Source organism: Galleria mellonella, unplaced genomic scaffold (genome assembly GCF_026898425.1).
Source record: "Galleria mellonella isolate WM207_F2 unplaced genomic scaffold, CSIRO_AGI_GalMel_v1 utg158, whole genome shotgun sequence".
NCBI lineage: Eukaryota > Metazoa > Arthropoda > Insecta > Lepidoptera > Pyralidae > Galleria > Galleria mellonella.
Genome location: NW_026442003.1, coordinates 1,099,349 through 1,126,082, shown reverse-complemented (window position 1 = coordinate 1,126,082; position 26,734 = coordinate 1,099,349). Strand labels below are relative to the sequence as shown.

The window sequence follows — 26,734 nt, the reverse complement described above, 5'->3', positions numbered from 1 at the left end:
AATTGGCATAGAGAAAAGAATGAATACTGCAAACAAAATGAATGACGTAATTACCAGAGACAAAATGCGAAGTCTTCTACGCGGGTACTTTACTAATGACATATTTCTCACTATATTTTTCCAGAGGGAGACTTTGTACAAAAGTCGATTGCTTGGGTACCTCTGTCCCATTCGTGTTTCAACCGTGAAGCAGTTGTGTTTGCATGGCTGTGTTTCGGTTTGAAGGGTGGGATATGACGTGAATGTACTGGGTACAAGGAATAATATCTGAGTCTTCAGGAATGGCAACGCATGGGGGGTATCATGGGCGAAACAGTACACTCTGTTATGTCCACGGTACTGCTCATGTCTATAGGCGACGGTTACCACTTTCCATCAGGTGGACCGTCAGCTTGTTTGCCATTCTAAGTTGTATAAAAAAAAATTACGCGACTGCCCAAAAAAGAAGTGTAATGTATTCAGGGTTCGTGTAAGTTTCTCTATTCCAACATAACTTCTAAACGCTTAAACAAATTTGTATGTATGGGATATTGTTAAAATGTTTACATCATTTCAAGGAATACTATTTTAAATCGACTTTGAAAAGAAGGAGATTATGTATACAATATATGTATGTACATATAATACTTGTGTACAAAATTTTACTACTTAACTAATTAAACCGTTATAGAGTTATAATGTAACAAACAAACTCACTTTTATTTTATTCATCCTTTTTCATCATTTAAGCCGTTAACTGTCCACTGTTGAATATAGGCTTCCCCTTTATGGAGGGTTTTGCCAGTAGTTGCCACGCTTGGCAGACAGATTGACAACCGCATTTAGGCTTTAGTGATGTTTTAAGAAGGACATTGCTGCCCATCCCTTAAAGCATAACACCTTAGTCCTCAGGAACGCTAACGTGTAAGAGTTATCATGGGTGACACAGTATACTCTGTTGTGTCCGCCGTACTGCCGTGTTTTTATTTTTGATGGGTGAAAATGGTATGGTAACCCCGCCTGCGCTAACGGGATCCGCTGGCGGAGCACCAGTGAAGGGTGATAGATGAGAATGAAAACAGACCAGTTAGCCCATCATGATGAATTCATCAGGAATTAACCATGATAGTTTTCAGCGGGAACCGCGAGGAGGTCGACCTGGTTGGGTATATTGCTAGCAATAGGATTCTCAGTCTCCATTACTAACAATCCCTTTCCCCCCTATAGGCGACGGTTATCACTTACCATCAGGCGGGCCGTCAGCTTGTTTGCCACATTATAAGTTGCATAAAAAAGAAATAATATAAATAAACTTAGACTAGAACAGATGGCAATTTCGAAATGCTTGTTAGTAGAATATTTCACGGGTTTAACAAACTACAATTACACAATATTCCGTCTGTCTGTCCTTCTGTCCTTAGGGACGGTGTTTATTTGAAAATTTCATTACATAGACAGTCGACTGGCTAATTAGAATCCATCTAGTGATGCGCGCACCAGTCCCGACCTGTCCAGTTGTCGATAAAACGTATTTTATCGACTACAAGTTTGGCACATTTGTACTTTTCTTAGATTATATAGATAGTGTGTCTCCATACAAATGCTTCGAGAAAAACGGGTCAACTTTTTCATAATATTTTTTATAATAAATATTCATGAATGATTCCTTTATAACTTCTATATTTATTTTGTTTTATAATTTCTGCATCTTTTTAATGCGTAAACACTCATTTTATACATACATATATATATATATATATATATATATATATCAGTCACGCCTGTCTCCCATTAGGGTAGGCAGAAACAATGGAACGCCAAATGCTTCGATTCAAACAAACCTTCTTTCGCTTCTTCCACATTCATCAATCTTTTCATACACGCTCGCCGGTTACGGGTACTTTTAATTTGGCCCTTCTTCAGCACGTCGCCTATTTGGACGACATACGTCCGTCTAGGGCGGCCCCTACACTCATTTTACTTATTAAATATTACGTCAAGATACATTTCATGCGTAAATATGTAGAAAACTGATAAAATAAACGAGTCACCCAGTTTGACAATTAGCTGACAAAAATTTGACCCGTTTTTGAGACTCGATGCTCTATCTATACAATTTGAGGTATTTTTGTGTATATATTTTAATCTATACTTCATGCTACTGTATTTCACTTGAACTGTTTAATTATCATTGCATATTTTTGTGTCTGGTGCAATAAAGAGTTAAATAAATTATAACGATTAAATATGATATAATTAGTTATGTATAAACTTAAGTTTTTTTAGTTGATAGGTGAAAATGGTATGGTATCTCCGCCCGCGCTTACGGGATACACTGGCGGAGCACCAGTGAAGGGTGATAGATGAGAATGAAAACAGGCCAGTTAGCCCATCATGATAAATTCAACAGGAATCAACCATGATAGTTTCCAGGGAGAACCGCGATGAGGTCGACCTGGTTGGGTATATTGCTAGCAATGGGATTCTCAGTCTCCATTACTAACAATCCCTTTCCCCCCTATAAACTTAAGTTTGTCTAGTTCTTTTTGTTTGTAAATTGTCCCAATATTGTACACCGCTCTACCCGCTGACATTGATGCTCCTTTCCATTTTGGGTGTCGCTAAATGAGAACTCTATTAGAGTTAAACTCACCTTTGTACATTTAAAAACTTCTGTCATATTTTTGTGTATTATCAGCGTGTACAATAAAATATAAATAAATAAATATATAAATATAGTATGCAAATATTTTCTTTCTTCATTATATAAACGGCTATTTGAAAGTAGAATGTTGACAATTTGTACGTTTTGTTTTTCGAATGCATAACGCGATTATGTCTTCAATTCTAAATCAATTTTAGTATTTTTCGATACTCTGTCCTCTGTCCCATTCTACCGTGAAGCAGTTGTGTTTGCATGGCTGAATTTTGGTTTTAAGTGTGGGATATGGCAGTGAATTTACATAGTACGGAGGAATAATACCTGAGTCTTTAGGAATGGCAACGCATGCGGGGTATCATGGGCGAAACAGTATACTCTGTTATGTCCATGGTACTGCTCATGTCTATAGGTGACGGTTACCACTTTCCATCAGGTAGGCCGGCTGCTTGTTTGCCGTTCTAAGTTGTATAAAAAAAAAATAAAAAAACATCGACTATTAAATTTTCATACCATCGATGTCGATACTCACTAACTGACATCACTAGTGCTAGTGGTCTGTCGTCGGCAAATTTCCTAATGAATTATTTGTTGTGTGGAAACTGAATAATTGATGAGGTTAACTTGGTTACTAAGCAAAAACGTTGCACGTTCAATTTTCACACTTCTCTACTATTTGAGAGTTACATTCGATGTTACGTTTTCAACCGACTTCAAAAGGGGGGGAAGGGATTGTTAGTAATATGGACTACCAATACCATTGTTAGCAATTTACCCTGGTCAGGTGGTCCCCCCTGGAAAGCATCGTGCTGAAACCAGGTGTATTCATCACGATGGGCCAACTGATCTGCCTTTTCATTCCCACCTATCATCCCTCACTGGTGCCGCGCCATTGTTTCTTTTAATGGGTGATAATGGAATGGTAACCCCACCTGCGCTAACGGTATACACCGGCGGAGCACCAGTGAAGGATGATAGGTGAGGATGAAGCAGGTCAGTTAGCCCATCGTGACGAATTCTATAAGAATCGTTCACGATGGTTTCCAGGGGGAACCACGTGGAGGTCGACCTAATAGGGCAAATTGCTAACAATGGGGCTGTCAAACTCCATTGTTAACAATCCCTTTCCCCCAAACCCGCGCCAGTGTATACCGTTAGCACAGGCAGAGTTACCATTCCATCGTCATTTATTAAAAAAAACCGACTTCAAAAAGAAGGAGTTTGAAATATCTAGCACCCTATCGAGGACAAGCTTGCAGAGGTTCAGTTTTTAATCTGTATTATCATACATCTAGCATGCACGACACTAGTTTTGCCTAGTTCGATCCTAGGTGGCGCTGTGCCCTATTCTCTATGGTATTTTTTCTTTTTTATTCATACAATAGATATTTATTCCTCCCATTTATAAAATAGGAGACTCTTATTAAATTATTGAGCAGATAGACGCGAGAACCTAAAGTTATCGGGCGCCATTTATCTTTTCTATCTTTATGAAAACTAATATGAATAAAAAATGGCGGAATTTATACTGTGTCGGCGGGAAGCGAGCGAGTATATGCCTTTTGCATTAGTAATAAGGTAGAATATCAGTTGTATGCGTTTCCAGTGTGGGGAAATTGATACTTTTACTACATCTATCTCTTTACTTGACGGATGTTTTGAAACGATTTTAAAAAAAGCGTTTTTCTATTTTATTAAGAATTGAATTTATAAGTGTTGAAATGAACGTGCAGTCTGTTCCAATAGAATTAAATTTGAATGTATGAATGAATGAGCATACTTTATTTGCATTATACAATATAGGGCATAAGCAAGAAAATTAATAAATGTAACGATACAGTTGTATAAGTACAGTAAGGCGGTCTTATTGCTGAGAGCAATCTTTTCAAGACAACCTTAGGGTAACGGACTAATTGTTGTACAAGTAGGTATGATAATATTGTTTTTAAACCACTGAGGTAACAAACAAGCCCACCTGATAGTCAACCTATGAACGCCAGCAATACCAGAGCTTTTTTTTTTTTTTTGCTGAGTAAAAATGGTAAAGATGGTAAGAGTGATAGATGAGAGTGAAAACAGGCCAGTTAGCCCATCATGATGAATTCAACAGGAATTAACCATGATAGTTTCCAGGGGGAACCGCGAGGAGGTCGACCTGGTTGGGTATATTGCTAGCAATAGGATTCTCAGTCTCCATTACTAACAATCCCTTTCCCCCCATCACAATACCAGGGCTTTACGCGCGTAAGAAACCTTTTTACACCTTTTTTGAAGAACTCCATGTTGTAGTCTCTTGGAAAAACCTCTACAAGTATCTCAGAGCGTTCGTGTGAGGAGATATCTCTGAAACCGCGCTGTACGTGACCGTCTAGTCTCTAAAGTATGGGAAGCGAACTCCCTGTCGATGGGGAACTGTATCATGGTAGAAAGTGGCATTGGGTATTATGCTAAATAATTCCTTTAAGCACAGTACATGCAAGTAGTTTTTTTTTTAATGGACGATAATGAAAAGGTAACCCCACCCGCGCTATCGGTATATACTGGCCGGGCAACAGTGAGGGATGATAGGCGAGAATGAAGCAGGTCAGTTAGCCCATCGTGACGAATTCAACAGGAATTGTTCAAGATGGTTTCCAAGGGGAACCATGTTGGTAAATCTAATAGGGCATATTGCAAGCAATAGGGCTGTCAAACTCCACTGCTAACAATCCCTTTCCTCCCAGGAAGGTAGCGAACACGTTCAGTTTCGCCGGGAGAGCACTGTCTTCGAAGGGAGCAAATAATTTCGATTACACCTTTAGATACCGTACCCCACGTTTCCAGGTCAGCGGCTTTGTAATCGTTGGGAGCACTTCATTCGTATCACAGAATCGGTGCCACGGAGTTGCTATTGCGTTATTAAAAAAAAAAGTATTCATTTACGCCAAGAAATTGCAAAGCAATTTGGCGTAAAATAAAAAATAAAATTCCTGATTGAAATGTTTTAAATGTTTGTAAATATTTATAAATGGATAAACATCAGCATTATTCTACCAGCAGTTAATTGCCCACTGCTGGACATAGGCTTTCCCATTAGAGTTTTGCCAGTAATTGCCACATTTGGCAAGCAGACCGATCTGTAAGTATATCCTTTCAAAAAAAAGAAAGTATTTTCCATATCGGTTTATAGCTGACGGAGTTATAAGGTGGCAAACTTAAAAACGTTGTGTGGTCCCAGCATAGAATGGGCCACCCCTTCCTTTCTCTAAGGTGCTGTAAGATGCGATTGAGAAAAATTAATGGTCTAAGAATTGACAGCGACTTCCCGTTTGAGACATCACCAGGGTTTGGCTGCGGTTGCCAATCCGCCTGCCAAGCGTGGCAACTACTGGCAAGACCTCAATAGGGGCGGTGTATCTTCAACAGTGGGCAATAATAACTGATATGGTACAATAAACATAAAAAAAACAAAAATACAACCGACTTGAGAAATTCGTTCTTTTGGAAGTAATTTGAAAAGATATAACGTGGTCATTACAGAATTGCCAATAGTTGCCACCCTTGGCAGGCGGGTTGGCAACCGCAGTTAGGCTTTTAGCTATGTTTTAAGAGGGACGCTGCTGTCCATCCCTCGCCCTCTTTTAGTCGCCTCTTACGACACCCACGGGAAAAGAAGGGGTGACCCATTTTATATCGGGGCACACACGTTGATATCACACAATACTCTGTACTAATTATAACACGTGATTCCTTACACTCTTAGCAAATACCCCATTGTTTTTTATGGATGAAAATGGTATGGTAACCCCGCCTGCGCTAACGGGATACGCTGGCGGAGCACCAGTGAAGGGTGATAGATGAGAATGAAAACAGGCCAGTTAGCCCATCATGATGAATTCATCAGGAATTAACTATGATAGTTTCCAGGGGGAACTGCGAGGAGTCCTGGTTGGGTATATTGCTAGTAATGGGATTCTCAGTCTCCATTACTAACAATCCCTTTCCCCCCCCCCCGCAAATACCGCATTAAACCCATACATACATATCATACATACATAAATGTAACATATGAAAAGAGATTTCATACGGTCCTTACATTACCTTGGTATAATATTTATTTTTAATTATTTCAGTACAGAGTAATGTTGTACAAGTAGATTTTTTACGTCGTTAATTTTTTTTTCTTGTTCAAATAGTCTGTCTGTGTTTGGATTTAATTTGCCTATTTTTTTTTTTGATTTCACTGTACTCGCATGTAAAACCATTTTTCGGCACTAATTGTGGCCGGCGGTTTTGTTCGCTTGAAATATTATAAAATTGTATATTAAATCTTGTCTTGTGGTCCCGGCGTAGAATGGACTACCCCTTCCTTTTCCATGAGTGTTATATAAGGGGGAATAGGGGAACTTAATGGGATAGGCAGAGGCGTCTGTCTTAAAACATTTCTAAGGCCTGGCTGCGATTGCCAAACCGCCTGCCTGAAAATCCCCCAATAGGAAAGACCTTTTACCAGAGGGAGACTTTGTACAAAAGTCGATTGCTTGAGTACCTCTGTCCTATTCGTGTTTCTACCGTATAGCAGTTGTGTTTGCATGGCTGTGTTTCGGTTCGAAGGGTGGGATATGACAGTGAAATTACAGGGTACAGAGGAATAACACCCGAGTCCTCAGGAATGGCAACGCATGGGGTGTATCATGGGCGAAACAGTATACTCTGTTATATCCATGGTACTGCTCATGTCTATAGGCGACGGTTACCACTTTTTCATCAGATGGGCCGTCAGCTTGTTCGCCATTCTGAGTTGCATAAAAAAAAAATCTACCAGTGGTTTTAAACAATTTAAAATACGAAACATCCAGAATTGTTATTAATTAATTAATTAATTATTAATTAATTGCGTACAAACATAACTTGACTGATTAAACCATATGATTACCATGGATAATTTTCAACTGATTGTTATGTGGTTCTCGTGTTAATATAACTATGTTTTTTTATTTTATGGTTAATTCAGATAATCCTTTTAATATGGTAAATGCGAAAGTTTATAACGATAAATGAATGTTTGTCACTATTTCACGCAAAAACTACTTAACGGATTTGAACGAAAATTCTAAATTTAAAATTCAAAATCGTCTTTATTAAAACAGAATTCTAAAACAGATTGTTTACGAGCACTTTTAAATCATATTTTTTTTAATCCACTGCAGTGTTCGTAAGGTTGTTATCTGTTGAGAAGAGCCCGCAAGGAACTCAACAGTTACTCTTTTAAATCTCTGTTAACATTATGCGTATTTATTTCAATGTACTACGTCTAATAGAAGGGGCAAAATGCTGGGCCACCTTATAAGGTGTCGTATACGACATGACGATTTTTTTAAGAGCATAGTAGAAGGGCAAGGGTAAGAGGGCAAAAGAGGAATGGGGAAGACCGAGGAATAACTAGACAAACTTAAGTTCATACATAACTAATTATATCATATTTAGTCCTATATACATATACATACAACTTTGTGTTGCTTCATACGGGTGAAGCTGCAATATGAAGCTATCAATCAATAAACTATTTCCTGCGGTTTTGCTCCGATAGAGCCAATTAGTTTTCGTTTCGATGTATTTTTTTAACTTTTAATATAGTTATTATTATTGTTAAACATGAACATAGAAAGAAATGAAGAAAGGTCATTGAGTGGCGACCTCGTATACGCAAGCGCAGTGTAGGACGACCCCCTACTAGATGGAGTGGCGACCTCAAATGTATTGCAGGGAATCAGCGGGTGCAGGTGGCTCAGGACCGTTGTTTATGGCAGTCTATGGGGGAGGCTTATGTCCAGCAGTGGACGGATAATGGCTGAAATGAGGGTGATGAAGCTGATCATAAAAGAAAAAAAAAACATAATATTTTATTTAGACACACGAGACGGTTCGTAGACAAGTGGACAAAGTCGCAGGTTAATATAATATTATTATTATATTAAGAGATCGCTCCTAGCGATAAGGCCGCCCATTGTTTTCTCACTGTGATCATTTCTTGTAATTGTTTGTATCTATAATAAGTTTACTATTGTAATCTTATGGAGGAAACAATAAAGAGTGTCTATCTATCTATTATAATAGGGTCTAAAAAATGGACGGATATAAATCAACTAGAGAATTGAAGGGAATCACTTTCAATGAAAAATCAATTTGAATTTCCCACCCAAATGTAGGCAAATAAGGTTTAAAAACTTGGGGCGAGTTCTCCGTTCTATTTTCAAGTCAATGGGGCGAGTTCTCTAATTATTATTGGGGACCAAGTTGGAGTTACGATTTTAATGCGTCACTCGGAACGCGTTCCGCGGAGACAGTGCAGCGTTCTCATGTACCGTCAGCAGAACAATCCATAATATAATTATTAAGTGTAAAAATAGTAAAATAAACGAAACCAGATCTAGTGCGGCCATTTTCTATCATCGTACGGCTCGCCATCGACAGGGAGTTCACTCTCATACCTTACAGTTTTCCCCTCCGTAAGAACCATCCTCGTCCTTTTTTTTAACTACTAAGGTGGCAAACAAGCATACGGTCCACCTGATGGTAAGTGGTCACTGTAACGTATGAACACCTGCAATACCAGAGGTATTACGCGTGCGTTGCCGACCCTGAAGAAACCTCTTTACCGCCCTTTTGAAGAACCCCATGCTGTAGTCTGTTGGGAAAACCTCGGCAGGGAGCTCATTCCACAACCTGAGTGTTCGTGGGAGGAAACATCTCTGAAACCGCGCAGTACGCGACCATTGAGGCTGTAGGACATGAGGATGAACTCCCTGTCGATGCGAGCCGTACGATGGTAGAAAGTGGCTGTGGGCATCATATTGAACAATTCCTTTGAGCACAATCCATTGTACAAGCGGTAGAACACACAGTTTGTACTTCGAGAAATATTCTAAAAAATGAATTATCAAATTTTTGAGATTTAGCGATTCATTTTTGTATTATAAAAATTATGAACTTTTCTGCAAACCATACCCTCAGTCCCGGTTGTCATGTTTAATGTAAAGGGGTACATTCTCTCACATTACAGCTTACATCTAAATCCCTCTCTGCCTACCCCCCAAAAGTAAAAACATATTATGTTTAATTGCAGTTCCCTAATAGCCCTTGTTGCAATCTGAAATCTCGTTTCCGCAAATTAATAAATACCCATAGACTTATTTCGGAGCGCCATCTAATTATAAACTAAGCAGTTTTTTTTATTAACTAGCTGTTTCCCGCGGCGTTGCCCGCGCGTGTCTGTATATATAAAATATCCTATGAGTTCAAATATAATATATAACCTACCTTCATAAAGTTTCAGCCAATACAACTGATCGGTTATTTTATAGCATTTTATATGTGATCCTTTAGATTGATATAACTTTTTTATTTATGAACCGATTGAAATAAAACAAACACAAAATGTTAAGTGGAGCAAACCGCAATGCAATAGTGAAAACCGCATTCAAATCAGTTAAGCCGTTTCTGAGATTAGCGTGCACAAACGTAGAGACAAACAGACAAAATTCTAAAAATAAATGATTTGGGTTCTATTGCGTTCATAAATACATACATACATACATATCTGTCACGCCCGTCTCCCATTAGGGTAGGCAGAAACAATGGAACGCCAAACGCGTTCATAATTTCTACATATAATAGTTTTTCTTATATATGTTCAATGTACAGACATATCAGCTGTTATCTGTCCACTGGTGAACATAGACCTTTCCCATAACGAAGGTTTTGTCAATAGTTGCCACGCTTGGCAGACCGGTTGGCAACTGTAGTTAGGCTTGGCAAACAAGCTGACAGCCCACCTGATGGAAAGTGGTAACCGTCGCCTATAGACATGAGCAGTACCGTGGACATAACAAGGTATACTGTTTCGCTCATGATACCCCCCATGTGTTGCCATTCCTGAGGACTCAAGAAACCGAAACATAGCCATGCAGACACAACTGCTTCACGGTTGAAACACAAATGGTACAGAGGTGGCCAAGCAAAAGGGCAGAGGGAGACTTTTGTACAAAGTCTCCCTCTGCCCCATTCGTGTTATATATATATATATATATATATATATATATATTTTTGTCACACGAATGGGGCAGAGGGGAATATGGAATATGTAACGATAGATGGATGCATGTCTGTTACCCTTTCACCTAAAAACTACTAAACGGATTTGAATGAAATTTGGTACACTAGTAGGTTATATTCCAATTTACAACATAGAATACTTGATGTACTGATTCACGCGGACGAAGACGCGAAAAATAACTAGTATTATAAACACGTGTAATCAACTCAGATATAACCCATCTTTGAGTTCATTTCTAACCAAATTTTTTTTTCTATCCTTTAAACGTACTCCAAAAACTAAACGTATCATTCGCCACTTTTTCACTATAAATAGAGCGCCCCCTGGTGGGGGTACTAAGAGGATTTCCGAGTCGTAGCCGGCACTATGCCCGCCACCAGCACTGTTGTAATGACTCCCATTTATTAGCCGACTACGATATTTCATAATATGCGACGCCTAAAAAAAAAAAAAAACTAGAACATGTCTCTCTTTATACGACGCCGACCTTGTAATTGGCGCAAAAATATAAAGTTATATTTATACTAAAGTTGATTAAATTATATTTATATTAAAGTCTTGAAAAGGAGGGAGACTTTGTACAAAAGTCGATTGCTTGGGTACCTCTGTCCCATTCGTGTTTCAACCGTAAAGCAGCTGTGTTTGCATGGCTGTGTTTCGGTTTGAAGGGTGGGATATGGCGTGAATTTACTGGGTACAGAGGAATAACATCTGAGTCCTCAGGAATGGCAACGCATGGGGTGTATCATGGGCGAAACAGTATACTCTGTTATGTTCATAGTACTGCTCATGTCTATAGGCGACGGTTACCACTTTCCATCAGGTGGACCGCCAGCTTGTTTGCATTTCTAAGTAGTATAAAAAAAAAAAAGGGTGAATCAGAAAAGAACACTCATAAAAACAATAGAGAATAGAAGAGGCAAAATGCTGGGCCATCTTGTACGACATGACGATTTTTTAAAGAGCATAGTAGAAGGAAAAATAGAGGGCGAAAGAGGAAGGGGAAGACCGAGGAATAACTACATGGGACAGATAATGGAAACACTAGGTGTCACGTCGTATAGGGAGGTCGAAGATATGGCCTGGGATAGAGCTGGCTGGAGAGAATGCATGAATTAGTTGTACCGACAAGAGGAAACTCTTAATTGAGAAGAGAAACTAAAGTTAATATATTTTAATTAAACCGTTTAGTATAAATATAATTATTACTAATCCTATAGCAACATTATTAAAACAATATACAATGAATGATACATACATACATACATATGAACAATGTTGCATCTCTGTGCATTTTCTACCGAATTTATCATGGGGAGTGCTCTGAAGAATTGTTCGGATTGATACCTGCTGCAGATTTTCACCATCGTACAACCCGCCATAAACTAAAATTTCATCCCAACCATCTGGACGAGTGGCGGTCCTCCACCGTGCGTTTTTCAACTATCTCCCATTAATCAACTAAAAACCGATACGACAACATAACCTTCAAGAAAAGAGCATATTCCTTTTTAAAAGGCCGATAATGCCGTAGGTGTTGTGGGTGATCATGGGCGGCGGTACATACATGAGCCGCATGCTCGTTTGCCCCCTGTGTTGTAAAAAAAAAATAAATAAATAAATTATTAAATAAATAAACATGTACATTTTTTATTATAAAATTTAATATATAAACTTAAATAATAAATCACTGTATACGACGCATTTGTTTGATATATTTTTTTAAGTATATTATAAAGTTTTATTATTTTGGGAAATGTATTAATTGTCATATTTTGTTTCTTCCTTCTTTTGTTCCTCCTTAAAGACACTATGTTTCCTTATCATCTTATAGTCTTTTCACCCACATTTAACCTTTACACAAATAAAAAAATATAGCTACTGAAGCCCACTTCTGGACATAGGCCTCTCTCAACGCCCGTCACTGAGTGCTAAAACACCACCTTCCTATTTTAATTAATTAATAAAAATAAATGTTATAAAAAGTAATTAAATAAAAAAATTACTAATTCTTATTCAAAATAAAAAAAATAAACAAACAAATTAAATCATAATATATAATATAATATTATAAAAATTATACACACGTTTTGTAATGAAAAATATTAAAAGTAGACGTGTAAATTAAAACGGCCACAATTCTGCGTACAATAAATTTAAAAGTTATTAAACTAAATTAATTACATTTATTTCCAGACGCGTTTATATATTAGTTTAAATTGATATTAAATGTAATATTATTATTATTATTAAATATTAATTATTACGTATTTAGAGGAAAAAAAAATAAAATAAAACAATGTCAGTGGATCCAGTAACCGTGAGACATCGGAAAATTATGTGATTCTGAAATGTGAAAACACCAAATGATAAAACTGTAGTGTAATATATAAACAAAAATACAAATTATATATATATATATATATATATATATATATACACATATATATATAATATATTATACAACAATTGAATGTGACCATAGAAATTTTTAAAACGCAATAAACAAAAAGCCAAAATTGTGATTATCGTTTGATTGTATTTTTGGTGTTTTAATTTGACAAGAACATGATTTTAGTGTAGTGTTATTATTAGAGAATAAATATATATATATATATATATATATATATATATATTGGCATATATATATATTACATAAAAAGGGGGGTATACTGCAAAATGCTTACAATGTCGACCCTAATGATGCCCGCCGCTACCATGACGACAATGACAAACGCCGGTCCCATACCAGTCGCAGCCGCTACGAAGCTCGAACCGGCCAAGCTACTGCAGCTCCCGCATCCGGCCCTGATGCAGCAGTTGCCCCAACAGCCGCAGCCTCAACAGCATCATCATCAGCATCAACACAACAACAACAAACTCGGTAAGTTATAAATTTACTAATCGAACCGGTAAACTTTGTTTTACCTGTACTTTTAGACTGTTTAAATATAACTATCTATCTATCCATTTAAGAGCTGCGCTCTTGTCGGTTGAGCTCTTGCCACTCACTACGATTTTTAGCGAGTCCCTTCACCTCTTGATACGACACGACACCAACTCCTTCCTTGATCTGCCTGATGTAACTATGCCTCGGTCTCCCTCTTCCCCTCCTTCCTTCTATCTTACCCTCTATTATAATGTTCATAAGTTCGTCGTATCGTATCAAGTGTCCTAACATTTTTCCCCTTCTGTCCTCAATAGTTCTAATAATTTGTCTTTTTTCCTTAACCCTAAGCAGGACCTCCTCATTGCTAATTTATATATATAATTAAATAAATAACTGTGGTCGCCTTGTGGTCGAAATTCGACCATAATTAATTTAAATTGTAAGTTTTAACATTCATCATTTCAGCCTTTATCCGTTCACTGCTGGACATAAGCCTCCCCCATAGACCGCCATAAAGAACGGTCCTGAGCCACCCGCGTCCACTGACTCCCTGCAATGCATTTCAGGTCGTCACTCCATCTAGTGGAGGGTCGTCTTTGATTATTATCAAAGTTCTATTATGTCAAAGACTAATATAGAATGTGTTTGACATTCAGCAAGACTATAGATAAATAATTTAATCTTTTCTCAATTTGACTACAGACTTTAACATGCATACAATAAACAAAAGAGTATATTATACGTATGTGTGTGTCAAATATATGGTAGTGTATGTAATTCTTTTTTTATTGATTTAATGTATTTTTATGTATAATTTAAAAAAACAAAAAAAAAAAACATTATCATTCTGCACTCCTTCTCTATATAAACTATAAGTGTGTCAAATTTCATACTCCTCCGTCCGCGCAATTTTCTTAAAAAGAGGTACAAAGTTTTTGCTTCACGTATTATAATCACGTAATATATAATTGAAAAATTTTTTCCACAAAAAAACACAGGCTACAATCGTAGCGAAACCAGTTATAGATAGATAAATAGATAGATAGATACTCTTTATTGTTTCCTCCAAAAGATTACAATAGTAAACATATTATAGATACAAACAATTACAAGAAATGATCACAGTGAGAAAACAATGGGCGGCCTTATCGCTAAGAGCGATCTCTTGCAGGCAACCTTTGGATGGAGAGGAGTAATTATAAACAATTTGGTGGGAGGCACAATAAAGTTATTTCGATATAAAAACTAAACTACTAAACCGATTTTAATAAAACTTCCATTGGACCAATCTGTAAGTATATCTTTTCAGATAAAGGGGTTCCATGGTGAAAAAAATGTGGGAGTGTGATAACACCATCCATAAAATGATAGCCGAGGATGTCCATGCACCTGTGATAGGGCATTTCGACATTAACTTTTTTTATACAACATAAAATGGCAAACAAGCTGCCGGCCCACCTGATGGAAAGTGGTAACCGTCGCCTATAGACATGAGCAGTACCGTGGACATAACAAAGTATACTGTTTCGCCCATGCGTTGCCATTCTTGAGGACTCAGGTGTTATTCCAGTGGATGGTTAAAGGCTGACATGATGATAATAATGATAGTATTTTACGTTATAGCTTCATATAATGTTTTGTTTATTACAAACAATACGTAATACTAGGCCGCTCGGCCGCTATGGTAAATAACATGGTAATATTCTCCTCTCTTAGGAAACGACCCGCGCCCACAGGGATATATCATGGGTTGTTATTTTACGGTTGGCGTATTTGCCATTAAAATGGCCAAGATCCGTATAGTTTATGCATTGTTTATTTTTTACCGACTTCGAAAAGGGAGGGGTTTTCAATTCGATTGTATTTTTTGTTTTCGCGTTTGCTGTCACAAAACTCTGCCAATTATAAAACACTTTAGTTATATATGTATATATTTATATGTATAGATATATAGATACACACCTTGTACATAAGTCGTCTGATTGGGTACCCCTGTCCCATTCATGTTTCTATCATAAAGCAGCTGTTTAATGACTGTGTTTTGGATTGAAGAGTAGGATATGGCAATGAAATCATAGAGTACAGAGGCATAACAACTTAGTCTTCAGGAATAGTAATGCATGAAGGCTATCATGAGCGACACAGTATACTCTGTTATGTCCATGGTACTGTTCATGTGTATAGGCGACGGTTACCACTTTCCATCAAGTGGTATCATCAGATCGTTTGCCATTTTGAATTGCACAAAAAACAACTGAATATGAAACAAAGTCTTAAAAAGTCCGAAGAAATTGAGAAACCTTTACTGTCATCCGAGATCACTTTTGTCGTATTTGACACCGGCTTCCCATAATCCGTCAAATATCAAGTGACGTGCCTATTATTTTCAGACCGAACTCGCCCTAATGCCGCTGTTAGTGGGTAGAGAACGCTCTAGTGGTGCTTCGTACCTTAACAGAAGCCCTACTAAATCAACAAGCCACGTAAACGTTACTAGTGATGCCCAAATTTCGGTTACAGAATAAATTAATATGTTTATTTTTAATTTTTTATACATATTGAACTATAAAAATGGGTTTACAACTGACGAAGTAGTTGTAAACCCATTTTGGAAAATACTTTTTTTATCCGAAAGGATATACTTACAGATTGGTTTTGTAGAAATTGTATCAAAATTAATTTAGGAGTTTAGTTTTTAAATCAATATAACTGATTTTGTAACAATTGAACTCGATTTTTTTGTTGAACACAAACAACAATTTTTTTTTTGTTTTTTTACGACTATAATTTGATACGTAAACTGTACAGGTACGCCAACTAGTAAACTCATTACAGCATAAATGACGGACTTCTGTAGCCATATCCGATAGTCGTATCCCATCCCTAATCCTATACACGGACCATAAAAGAGCCATAACATCTTTTATAGCGCATTACCACAGGTAAATAACAATAATGATCACTTTATGGCATCATATCATAATTTGAGAGAAGTCTTTGCATGCTTATTTATATATGTATATATATATTTTTTTTTATTTCTTTTTTATAGCTGTCTTCCAATGTAGTTGAGTGTAGTGCCATGTATTTTTATTGTTACTACATGTGTTAAGGTAACGCCCTCTAGCGTAAAGAGTACTGAATTTATTGTACAAAAAATTTTCAAGACACCAACCATTTAAAGGTATTGATACCAGGAATTTGGGGGTAAATTCCCTTGGTGATTGACCTGATGTCCCCACCTGAGACTTTTTTGATGGATGATAAAGGAATAGTAACTCTGCCTGTTCTGATGATCTACGCTGGCGGGGCACCAGTAAGGGATGATATTACCTCTGTACCCTGTAATTTCACTGCCATATCGTGGGCTTCAAAAGTCATGAAACACCCTGTAAACAACCATGCAAACACATGCGTGAATTTACTGGGTACAGAGGAATAAGACCTGAGTCCTTAGGAATGGAAACGCATGGGGGGTATCATGAGCGAAACAGTATACTCTGTTATGTCTATGGTACTGTTCATGTCTATAGGCGACGGTTACCACTTTCCATCAGGTGGGCCGTCAGCTTGTTTGCCATTCTAAGTTGTATAAAAAAAAGAAAAACTACTTCTCGGTTGAAACACGAATGGGACAGAGGTGCTCAAGCAAAAGACTTTTGTAAATTCTGTAAACTGTAGTCTGTAGAGAGAACCTCGGCAGCTAAATATTCCTATGTATTGAATAGTTAGAAATAAAGAGGAAGGGCCAAATTAAAAGTACCCGGAACCGGCAAGCGTGTATGAAAAGATTGATGAATGTGGGGGAAGCGAAAGAGGTTTGTTTGAATCGAAGCATAATAGTATTGTATAATTAGGAAAGTAAGTTAATGTAATTTTAATGTAATTGCTACCGATTTAACTCGAGAAAGTTCGACTAGTTTTGCGATCAATTCGTGACCCTTAATCATAAACGGCTGTGATGCAGTTAGTCAGTTAGGTTTTTTTTTATGGGTGAAAATTGAATAGTACCCCACCTGCGCTAACGGGATACGCTGGCAGAGCACTAGTGAAGGGTGATAGATGAGAATGAAGACAGGTCAGTTAGCCCATCATGACGAATTCACAAGGAATTCACCATGATAGTTTCCAGGGAGAACCGCGAGGAGGTAGACTGGGTATATTGCTAGCAATGGGATTCTTAGTCTCCAATCCCTTTCCCCCTGAATCGAAGCATTTGGCGTTCTACTGTTTCTACTTACCCCAATATGTACGTAAGATATTTAAAAATGGAATGATAACCTCGCCTTGTCTATTAGTAAAGAAAAAAAAAACAAAAACCAGGTAAGCGAGACAAACCTTAGCTATCCGGTGGATTGAACATATACCTGGTTACCCTAACCGGATAATCACGCTATATATACCCGTCCTTTGGACCGGGTGAACTGCGTCGCTCCACTTCTCACATCTATATACCATATACAATACATATCGACCGGCCATTGTTGGTCATAGGACATTAAATGCATGCGTATTTGATACTACAAAGACTAACATTGTATAGATGGTATGCTTTATAACAGGCTGGAATTAACTCGATCGTTTAGGCCAATGTTTGGGCCGCGATCCTGGGGTCCCCAAGCTTCTATAAGGGGGTCGTGATAGGTTGCAAAGCCGTTAAAAATAACTGTTACGCAATGTAATCGATAATTGTTTTATTTTATTATGTACTTATTTATTGTATTTTTTATACAACTTAAAATGGTAAACAAGCTGACAGAACACCTGATGGAAAGTGGTAACCGTTGCCTATAGACATGAGCAGTATCATGGACATAACAGAGTATACTGTTTCGCCCATGATACCCCCCCATGCGTTGCCATTCCTGAGGACTCAGGTGTTATTCCTCTGTACCATGTAAATACACGCCATATCCCACCCTTCAAACCGAAACACAGCCATGTAAACAACAGCTTCACAGTAGAAACACGAGTTGGACAGAGGTACCCAAGCAATCGACTTTTATACAAAGTCTCCCTCTGGTATATATATATATTTACATATATGCGTGCGGTCCCGGCATAGAATAGGCAACCCCTTCCTTTCTCGTAGGTGTCGTAACCGACTAAAGAACAGCGAGTCCCTCTTAAAACGTCTAAAGCCTGACTGTGGTTACCAATTTGCCTGTCAAGTGTGGCAACTACCGGCAAAACCCCAAGGGGAGGCTTACCTTCAGCAGTGGACAGTTAAAGGCTGATATAATAACATATTCTACATTATATTTTCTTCCATTAGTCATTCACCTATTTACACATCTATTTACGGATATTTAGATGACTGTATACCGGATATCCGGTTTATGTAGCTCGAGAGGTTCACTATTAATCAAGGTGTTCATTATAAATTCAAACACTCTAACGATTTAGCCAGCTTCCTGACTAATATCCGGCTGGCATAACCGGTTTCCACTTGAGTATTTTGCACCGGTGTTGCCGGTCTAACCGGTTTTTTTATAGAACTTAGAATAACAAACTGATATCTTTCGATAGAAATTAATGAAATTGTAAATATTATTATCATTGGATAGATAGATAGATACTCTTTATTGTTTCCTCCAAAAGATTACAATAGTAAACTTATTATAGATACAAACAATATATATATATATATATATATATACATATATATATAAATTTCTTAAATTGTTAAAAATTTGCACGCCGACATAAAGGCAGTATGTATACGGGTAATTTAACCTTTGTCCTCTAAAATTGCTTACTTTATGGCAAATTTTTTTTCATTTCCGTTACAGACGTGACTAAGATCTAATGATTACATATATGTTAATAAATAACTTTTTGTATAGCAAAAAAGTTATATAAATTATATACGAGTATGTATCGATAAACGACAAGAAGTTTTATAAGAAAGAAAGGAGGAAGGAAGTATCATGGGCGAAACAGTATACTCTGTTATGTCCATGTTACTGCTCATGTCTATTTTCCATCAGGTGGGCCGTCAGCTTGTTTGCCATTCTAAGTTGTATAAAAAAAAAATATAAATAAATAAAGAACGAAACAAAGTAATAAAAAACCAGAGGGAGACTTTGTACAAAAGTCGTTTGCTTGGCCACCTCTGTCCCATTCGTGTTTCTACCGTGAAGCAGTTGTGTTTGCATGGCTGTGCGGTTTGAAGGGTGAGATATGGCAGTGAATTTATAAGGTACAGAGGAATAACACCTGAGTCCTCAGGAATGGCAACGCATGGGGATATCATGGGCGAAGCAGTATACTCTGTCCTTTCCATCAGGTGGGTCGTCAGCTTGTTTGTCATTCTAAGTTGCATAAAAAAAAGAAAAAAAGATTTGATTTGATTTTTTCATATATATTTTCAAAAGCTGTGACCGTTAGAAACATCATCCTATTTACCCCATAATATTCCCATATACCTTTACAAACAGTAATTTCATTTAAGATTTTCCCCTTTCCAAACTTCCACGATATGGGAGATGGTGTATTTTTATCACATTTTTTATCGTAAATTGAAAAGTTCTCAGTATGAAAATGAATGGAGACATTTTGTATATACGCTTGTAATTTAATACATAGTAAATGCCTGAAGTTTCAAATTTGATACCGGGGTTTGCATTGTTTCATTGTTAAATAAATTTAAATATTTTGATCACTGTAATGCCTAAAGTATCAAAAATGATACCTAATGTTTTTTTTTTTTTCAAAATAAATATATAAAAATATCGTTTTGATTTTTTTACTATTTTTCCCCATTAGTAAACACAGTAAAGGGTACACTTATATATTTTTTAATTAAAAAAAATCAGGCTTTTAAGGGTTAAAAGAGTAACTGTTGAATTTCTTACGGACTCGTCTCAACAGATAATAACTTTCTGAACCCTGCGTTTATAAAAAATAACTATTTAAAAGTGCTTGTAAACAAGACTATTTAAATAAAAAAATATTTGAATTTGTAACTAATTTAATTTGGTGAGTGTTCCTGTAATATGTTCAACAAAACTTGGTCATTTTTTTTATTGAATTCCATTGAAATAGTATATATGGTAATATAACTAGCGACCCGCCCCGGCTTCGCACGGCTGCACATTACCGCACATTACATTAGAAACCTCTAAATTTATCAGTGTTCCTCTACAATATTATGCATGTATTATACATATAAACTTTCCTCTTGAATCGCTCTATCTATTAAAAAAAATCGCTTCAAAATCCGTTGCGTTATTTTAAAGATTTAAGCATACATAGGGACAGACAGATAGCGGCAGAGACTTTGTTTTATACTATGTAGTAATATAATATAATATGTATATATAAGTAAATAAGTTTTACCAATAAACTCCTCCCGCCAATTAAATTATATTTTAAAATATAACAAATCTTTTACTACTTTTATACAAACAAATTGATTAAAAGTACATTTAAGAAGCTTTCACTGGTACCTGTTCTTGTAAATTATAAGTAATTACAAGTGCCCTTCAGTAGATTCGTTTAAAATGGGAAAATGTAATTTGGCTTAAAATCAAGCTATAGATTCTTATATCATTATCATCATATCGTCAGCTCTATGGCAAATTTACGAATCTGCAGTTTTTTCAAATTTGACATTTCTTTAAAACTTTAAAATTTCTACATTTTGCGCCATACTATTTATTGTGGCTCATTTTCAAACTTCTATCTCTAACGGTTAGAGAAATCGAGTAGCTCGTAATCTACATATTTTTGTGTATATACCCAAAGTAAACTTACTTAGCATATTTTTATAGTGTTTTCTATAATAAACACTTTAATTTGAAAATTTCAATGGTTATTTTATCAATTTTTCAATCCTAATTTAGTTATTTTACATGAATGATTGCTATAACGTTGTTATTTAAACTGAAGTTCTCTTCAAAACACGTGATTTATACCTTGGTATATTTACGAAATGGGCACTTTCGTTAGTTTGCCAGATATAAATGATAAGATATAAATGTTTTTCTTTGGCAACTTACGAAACTGCCACTTTCGTAGATTTGCTGTTGTATAACTCAATACCTGGGAACTCTCACGTATGAAAGTAACGAATATGCATTTATTTCTGATACTTGTAATATAATAATAATTAATTAAGTGCATTCAATAAAAAACCGGATTTTAAAACTAAAATGTTAGCATGATCTTTTACAGTAGTCTTCTGTCAAAAGTTATTTGCATTCTAATGTTTCAAAACGTTCCCCTGTAAAATGTATCTTTTTCAGTTTCGTAAGTTTACCATAAAGGTGACGATATTAGCTTTTAACTGTCCACTGTTGGACATGAGCCTCCCCTAAGGAGATTTCGCCAGTAGTAGAAGTTTTTGTCACACTTGGCAAGCGAATTGGCAACAGCAGTTAAGCTTAAAAAATGTTTCATGTTTTTTAGAGTATAGAAGTTATAAAGGAATCACTTATAACTGTTTATCACGCAATATTGTATGAAAAAGTTGATCCGAAAAAGTATCGCCGTCTCAAAAACGGGTCAACTTTTTGTCAGCTAATTGTCAAATTAGCTGACTCGTTTTATTGATCAGTGTTCTATATATTTATACTTACGCATAAAACGTATCTTGACGTATTATTTAATAAATAAAATAAGTGTTTACACATTAAAAAGATGCAGAAATTATAAGACAAAACAAATATAGAAGTTATAAAGGTATCACTCATAACTACCCGCTATAAACTAAAATTTCACCCCAACCACCTGGACGAGTGGCGGTCCTCCACCGTGCGTTTTTCAAGGCACTTTCTACCGCGCACAACCACTCTTTGGAATCAACTTCCAGCAGCAGTATTTCCGAACCGATACGCCTTCAAGAGCATATTCCGTTTTAAAAGGCCGGCGGCACACCTACAATGCCTTTAGTGTTGTGGGTGATCATGGGCGGCGGTAGTCACTTACTACCAGGTGAGCCGCATGCTCGTTTGCCCCCTGTGTTTTGTAAAAAAAAAAAAACGTTTTATCACGTAGAAGTGTATGAAAAAGTTGATACGTTTTTCTCGAAGCATTTGTATGGGGACTATCTATCTATGTAAACTAAGGTCACATTTTATTTACATATAGACAAACTAATGTGACATAGATACTGTAAAACTACAATTAACCAGCACAGCAGGTAACGTGCGAACGGGTAAGGGTAAGGTAATTACTTAAATTTATGATATGTCGGACTCTGGGGATGGGCAAACCTTACTCGACTGCGGCAAAACTTGTTTTACACATTATGGTTGGGTGTTATATACCGATATTTATATATACCAGAGGGAGACTTTGTACAAAAGTCGATTCGATTGCTTGGGTACCTCTGTCCCATTCGTGTTTCAAACGTGAAGCAGTTGTGTTTGCACGGCTGTGTTTCGGTTTGAAGGATGGGATATGGAATATGGCGTGAATGTACTGGATACAGAGGAATAACACCTGAGTCCTCAGGAATGACAACGCATGGGAGGTATCATGGGCGAAACAGTATACTCTGTTATGTCCATGGTACTGCTCATGTCTATAGGTGACGGTTACCACTCTACATCAGGTGGGCCGTCAGCTTGTTTGCCATTCTAAGTTGTATAAAAAAATAAATTGTTTTATTGGACTGACAGCAGTCTGTTGTGGAACGCTCTCGCTCGGCTGTGAGCAGAAGTAGATGGAGACGCATTGCGAGGACCTCAATCGCGAAGGAGGACCTCATCGACGATCCACTGTCATCATAGAAACCACGACCACTATGTCAAGAGTGTACGACTGAAGACAGATATATATTTTAGTTACAATACCTATATACTTGTTCAATAACGAATATGTTAAAACTCTGTTATCCAAATAATAATATTGGATGACAGACTTTTAGCATATTCGAAAATAGATATTCGACCGATATCGGCGATATCGAAATGGGTGGTGACCTTTCCGCCATCAATGTCCAGAGGCAACCCAATACGAGTATATAGATATCGGATTGGTATACATTTTATCTACGCCTATTATGCCGTTCGTGGATAAATCTTTTTTTATATAACTTAGAATGGCAAACAAGCTGACGGCCCACCTGATGGAAAGTGGTAACCGTCGCCTATAGACATGAGCAGTACCATGGACATAACAGACTATACTGTTTCACCCATGATACCCGCCATACGTTGCCATTCCTGAGGACTCAGATGTTATTCCTCTGTACCCAGTAAATTCACGCCATATCCTACCCTTCAAACCGAAACACAGCCAAGCAAACACAGCTGCTTCACGGTAAAAACACGAATGGGACAGAGGTACTCAAGCAAACGACTTTTGTACAAAGTCTCCCTCTGGTAAAGTAAATGTAATAATATTAATAAATTATTTTTATTTAAGCAAACTTAATAAAAGAATGCCATATGGCATTAAGCTCGCCACTTGTACAAAGTTATATTGTGCAATAAAGAATAAATAAATTAATAAATATCGTACGTATATATCATTTTTCACAGTGACTGGTTAAATCGTTAAGGCATTGTAAGGTAACAAACAAACAGACTCACTTTCACATTTATAACGCAGGCGAAGCCACGGGAAATAGTAAAGGCAACTGCTTAGGTGCAATATAGCATCCCCCCTCCTAAATGGGGGGAAGGTGTGACATATAGCAGTCGACAACGCGTGCATAGCACATTGTAACCCAATTTTAACCGAAAGCCACATTAATTAGAGAATTACAAACCCAACATGTAATGTTCAAATTAAAAATGGCGCGGGGGCACGGGTGCGGCCGGGCGGGGGGAGGGGGTGGCATGCACCGTTCACACGGGTTTAGTAACTAAACTCTTCAATAGAACATGATGAAAACGTAACCAAGTTATGTTTATTTATTTATTTATTTATTTATTTATTTATTTATTTATTTAAAGGAACACCAACAGTATATTGCATTATAACACATATAACAAACATTAAATATTTATTTATTTATTTTACACTTTATTGCGCCAAGTTAAAAGAGAAATAACAAATACAGTAAATATTAATGAGAAGTGATACAAAAGGCGGCCTTATCGCTAAGCAATCTCTTCCAGACAACCTTTGGGTAGAGGACATTGAGAAGAAGACAAAGAGTAGATGGCGCACTATTATATAGATATTATCATATACAAACATATATACATACATACATACATACACATACATATATAATATATACACAATTAAATATATACATAACATACACATACTTAACAGCACACATACAACAGAAAAAAAATGACGAAGGAAAACGAAGAGAGAACACAGGAAAATAGTACTAAAGTGAAAGGTAATAGGATTTAACAGAGGTTTTGAGCTAGTAAGAGTTTGACCGCACCAAATAGAGGTAGGTAGTGAGTTCCATAGGCGATACATACACACATACATACAATATACTTGTAATATTAATGCACATTTACAGCATTTACTTTAAAAGAATTTATAAAATTCTGTATGAAATTAAGTAAACAATTTTAAAGAATTAAATAATACTAGACTACGTTATGTTTAAATTTTCAAAATGAAATTAGTAACTAATTAAAACGTTCAATCGATTGATTGGTGTTTTTTTTTTATTGCTGATAATGGATTGGTAACCCCGCCTGCGCTACCGGTATACACTGGTGGGGCACCAGCGAGGAATCATTGGTGAGGATGAAAAGGCAGGTCAGTTAGCCCATCGTGACAAATTCAACGATAAATTAGTCACGATGGTTTCCAGAGGTAACCACGTGGAGGTCGACCTGATAAAGTATATTGATAGCGACGGGGACTAACCTTTTCATTACTAACAATCCCTTCTCCCCTATTCGTTTGTTTACATTTTTGTTAATTTGTATTGAAAGACACTTGTTACTTGTCACTTGTTACTAAAACTCATAAATAGGTTATAGAGGGGGAAAAGGGATTGTTAGTAATGGAAACTGAGAATCCCATTGCTAGCAATGTACCCAACTAGGTCGACCTTCTCGCGGTTCCCCCTGAAAACTATCATGGTTAATTCCTGATGAATTCATCATGATGGGCTAACTGGCCTGTTTTCATTCTCATCTATCACCCTTCACTGGTGCTCCGCCAGCGTATCCCGTTAGCGCAGGCGGGGTTACCATACCATTTTCACCCATGATACCATGATAGTTTCCAGGGGGAACCGCGAGGTCGATCTGGTTGGGTATATTGCTAGCAATTGGATTCTCAGTCTCCATTACTAACAATCCCTTTCCCCCCAGCATCGAGGAATTAGTAACACGTACCAGTACTAAACTCGTGTGAACGTAGCATGACGTGTAAACGGATATTCAAATTAACTATTATTGTATATATGTATATGTAGCTTTAACCACAAAACAAGGGCATAAATCAACCATTCGGAAGTAAGTATTCGTTACATTTTGCATTTTAAGGTTTCATACTTTTCAGTTTCAAGTAATTGGGTGATATGGGGGGAAAGGGATTGTTAGCAATGGAGTTTGACAGCCCCATTGCTACCAATATGCCCTATTAGGTCGACCTCCACGTGGTTCCCCCTGGAAACCATCGTGAACAATTCTTGTCGAATTCGTCACGCAGGGCTAACTGGCCTGATTTCATCCTCACCTATCATCCTTCGGAGGTCGACCTGATAGAGTGTATTGCTAGCAATGATTAGTTCATTAGACCCCATTACTAACAATCCCTTTCCCCTCGTTACCCTAAGATTGTCTTGAAGAGATTGCTCTCAGCAATAAGACCGCCTTACTGTACTTATACAACTGTATCGTTACATTTATTAATTGTCCTGCTTATCCCCTATATTGTATAATGCAAATGAAGTATTCATTCATTAAAACTACCCGTAACCGGCGAGCGTGTATGAAAAGATTGATGAATGTGGAAGAAGCGAAAGAGGTTCGTTTGAATCGAAGCATTTGGCGTTCCATTGTTTCTGCCTACCCTAATGGGAGACAGGCGTGACAGATATGTATGTATGTCATTCATTCATTCATTTTTATTTAAAAAAAATTACTTATAATAATGGTGATTGGTTAACCCATAAAGGCGCTATAAGATAACAGACAAACCGACTTTCACATTTATAATATTAGTTAGGATT

The 26,734-nt window shown here is 36.9% G+C and overlaps 1 protein-coding gene across 2 annotated transcripts in view; it reads left to right on the top strand.

Annotated features, from left to right (window-relative positions):
* Positions 1-26,734, top strand: part of LOC128200106 (cytotoxic granule associated RNA binding protein TIA1) — a 187,182-nt gene that overhangs the window by 83,616 nt on the left and 76,832 nt on the right. For both annotated transcript variants that reach the window (XM_052892334.1, XM_052892333.1), the window contains exon 2: positions 12,930-13,617. In XM_052892334.1, the coding sequence (XP_052748294.1) occupies positions 13,413-13,617 (205 nt within the window). In that variant the 5' untranslated portion in view covers positions 12,930-13,412. The remainder of the gene's footprint in view (positions 1-12,929; positions 13,618-26,734) is intronic.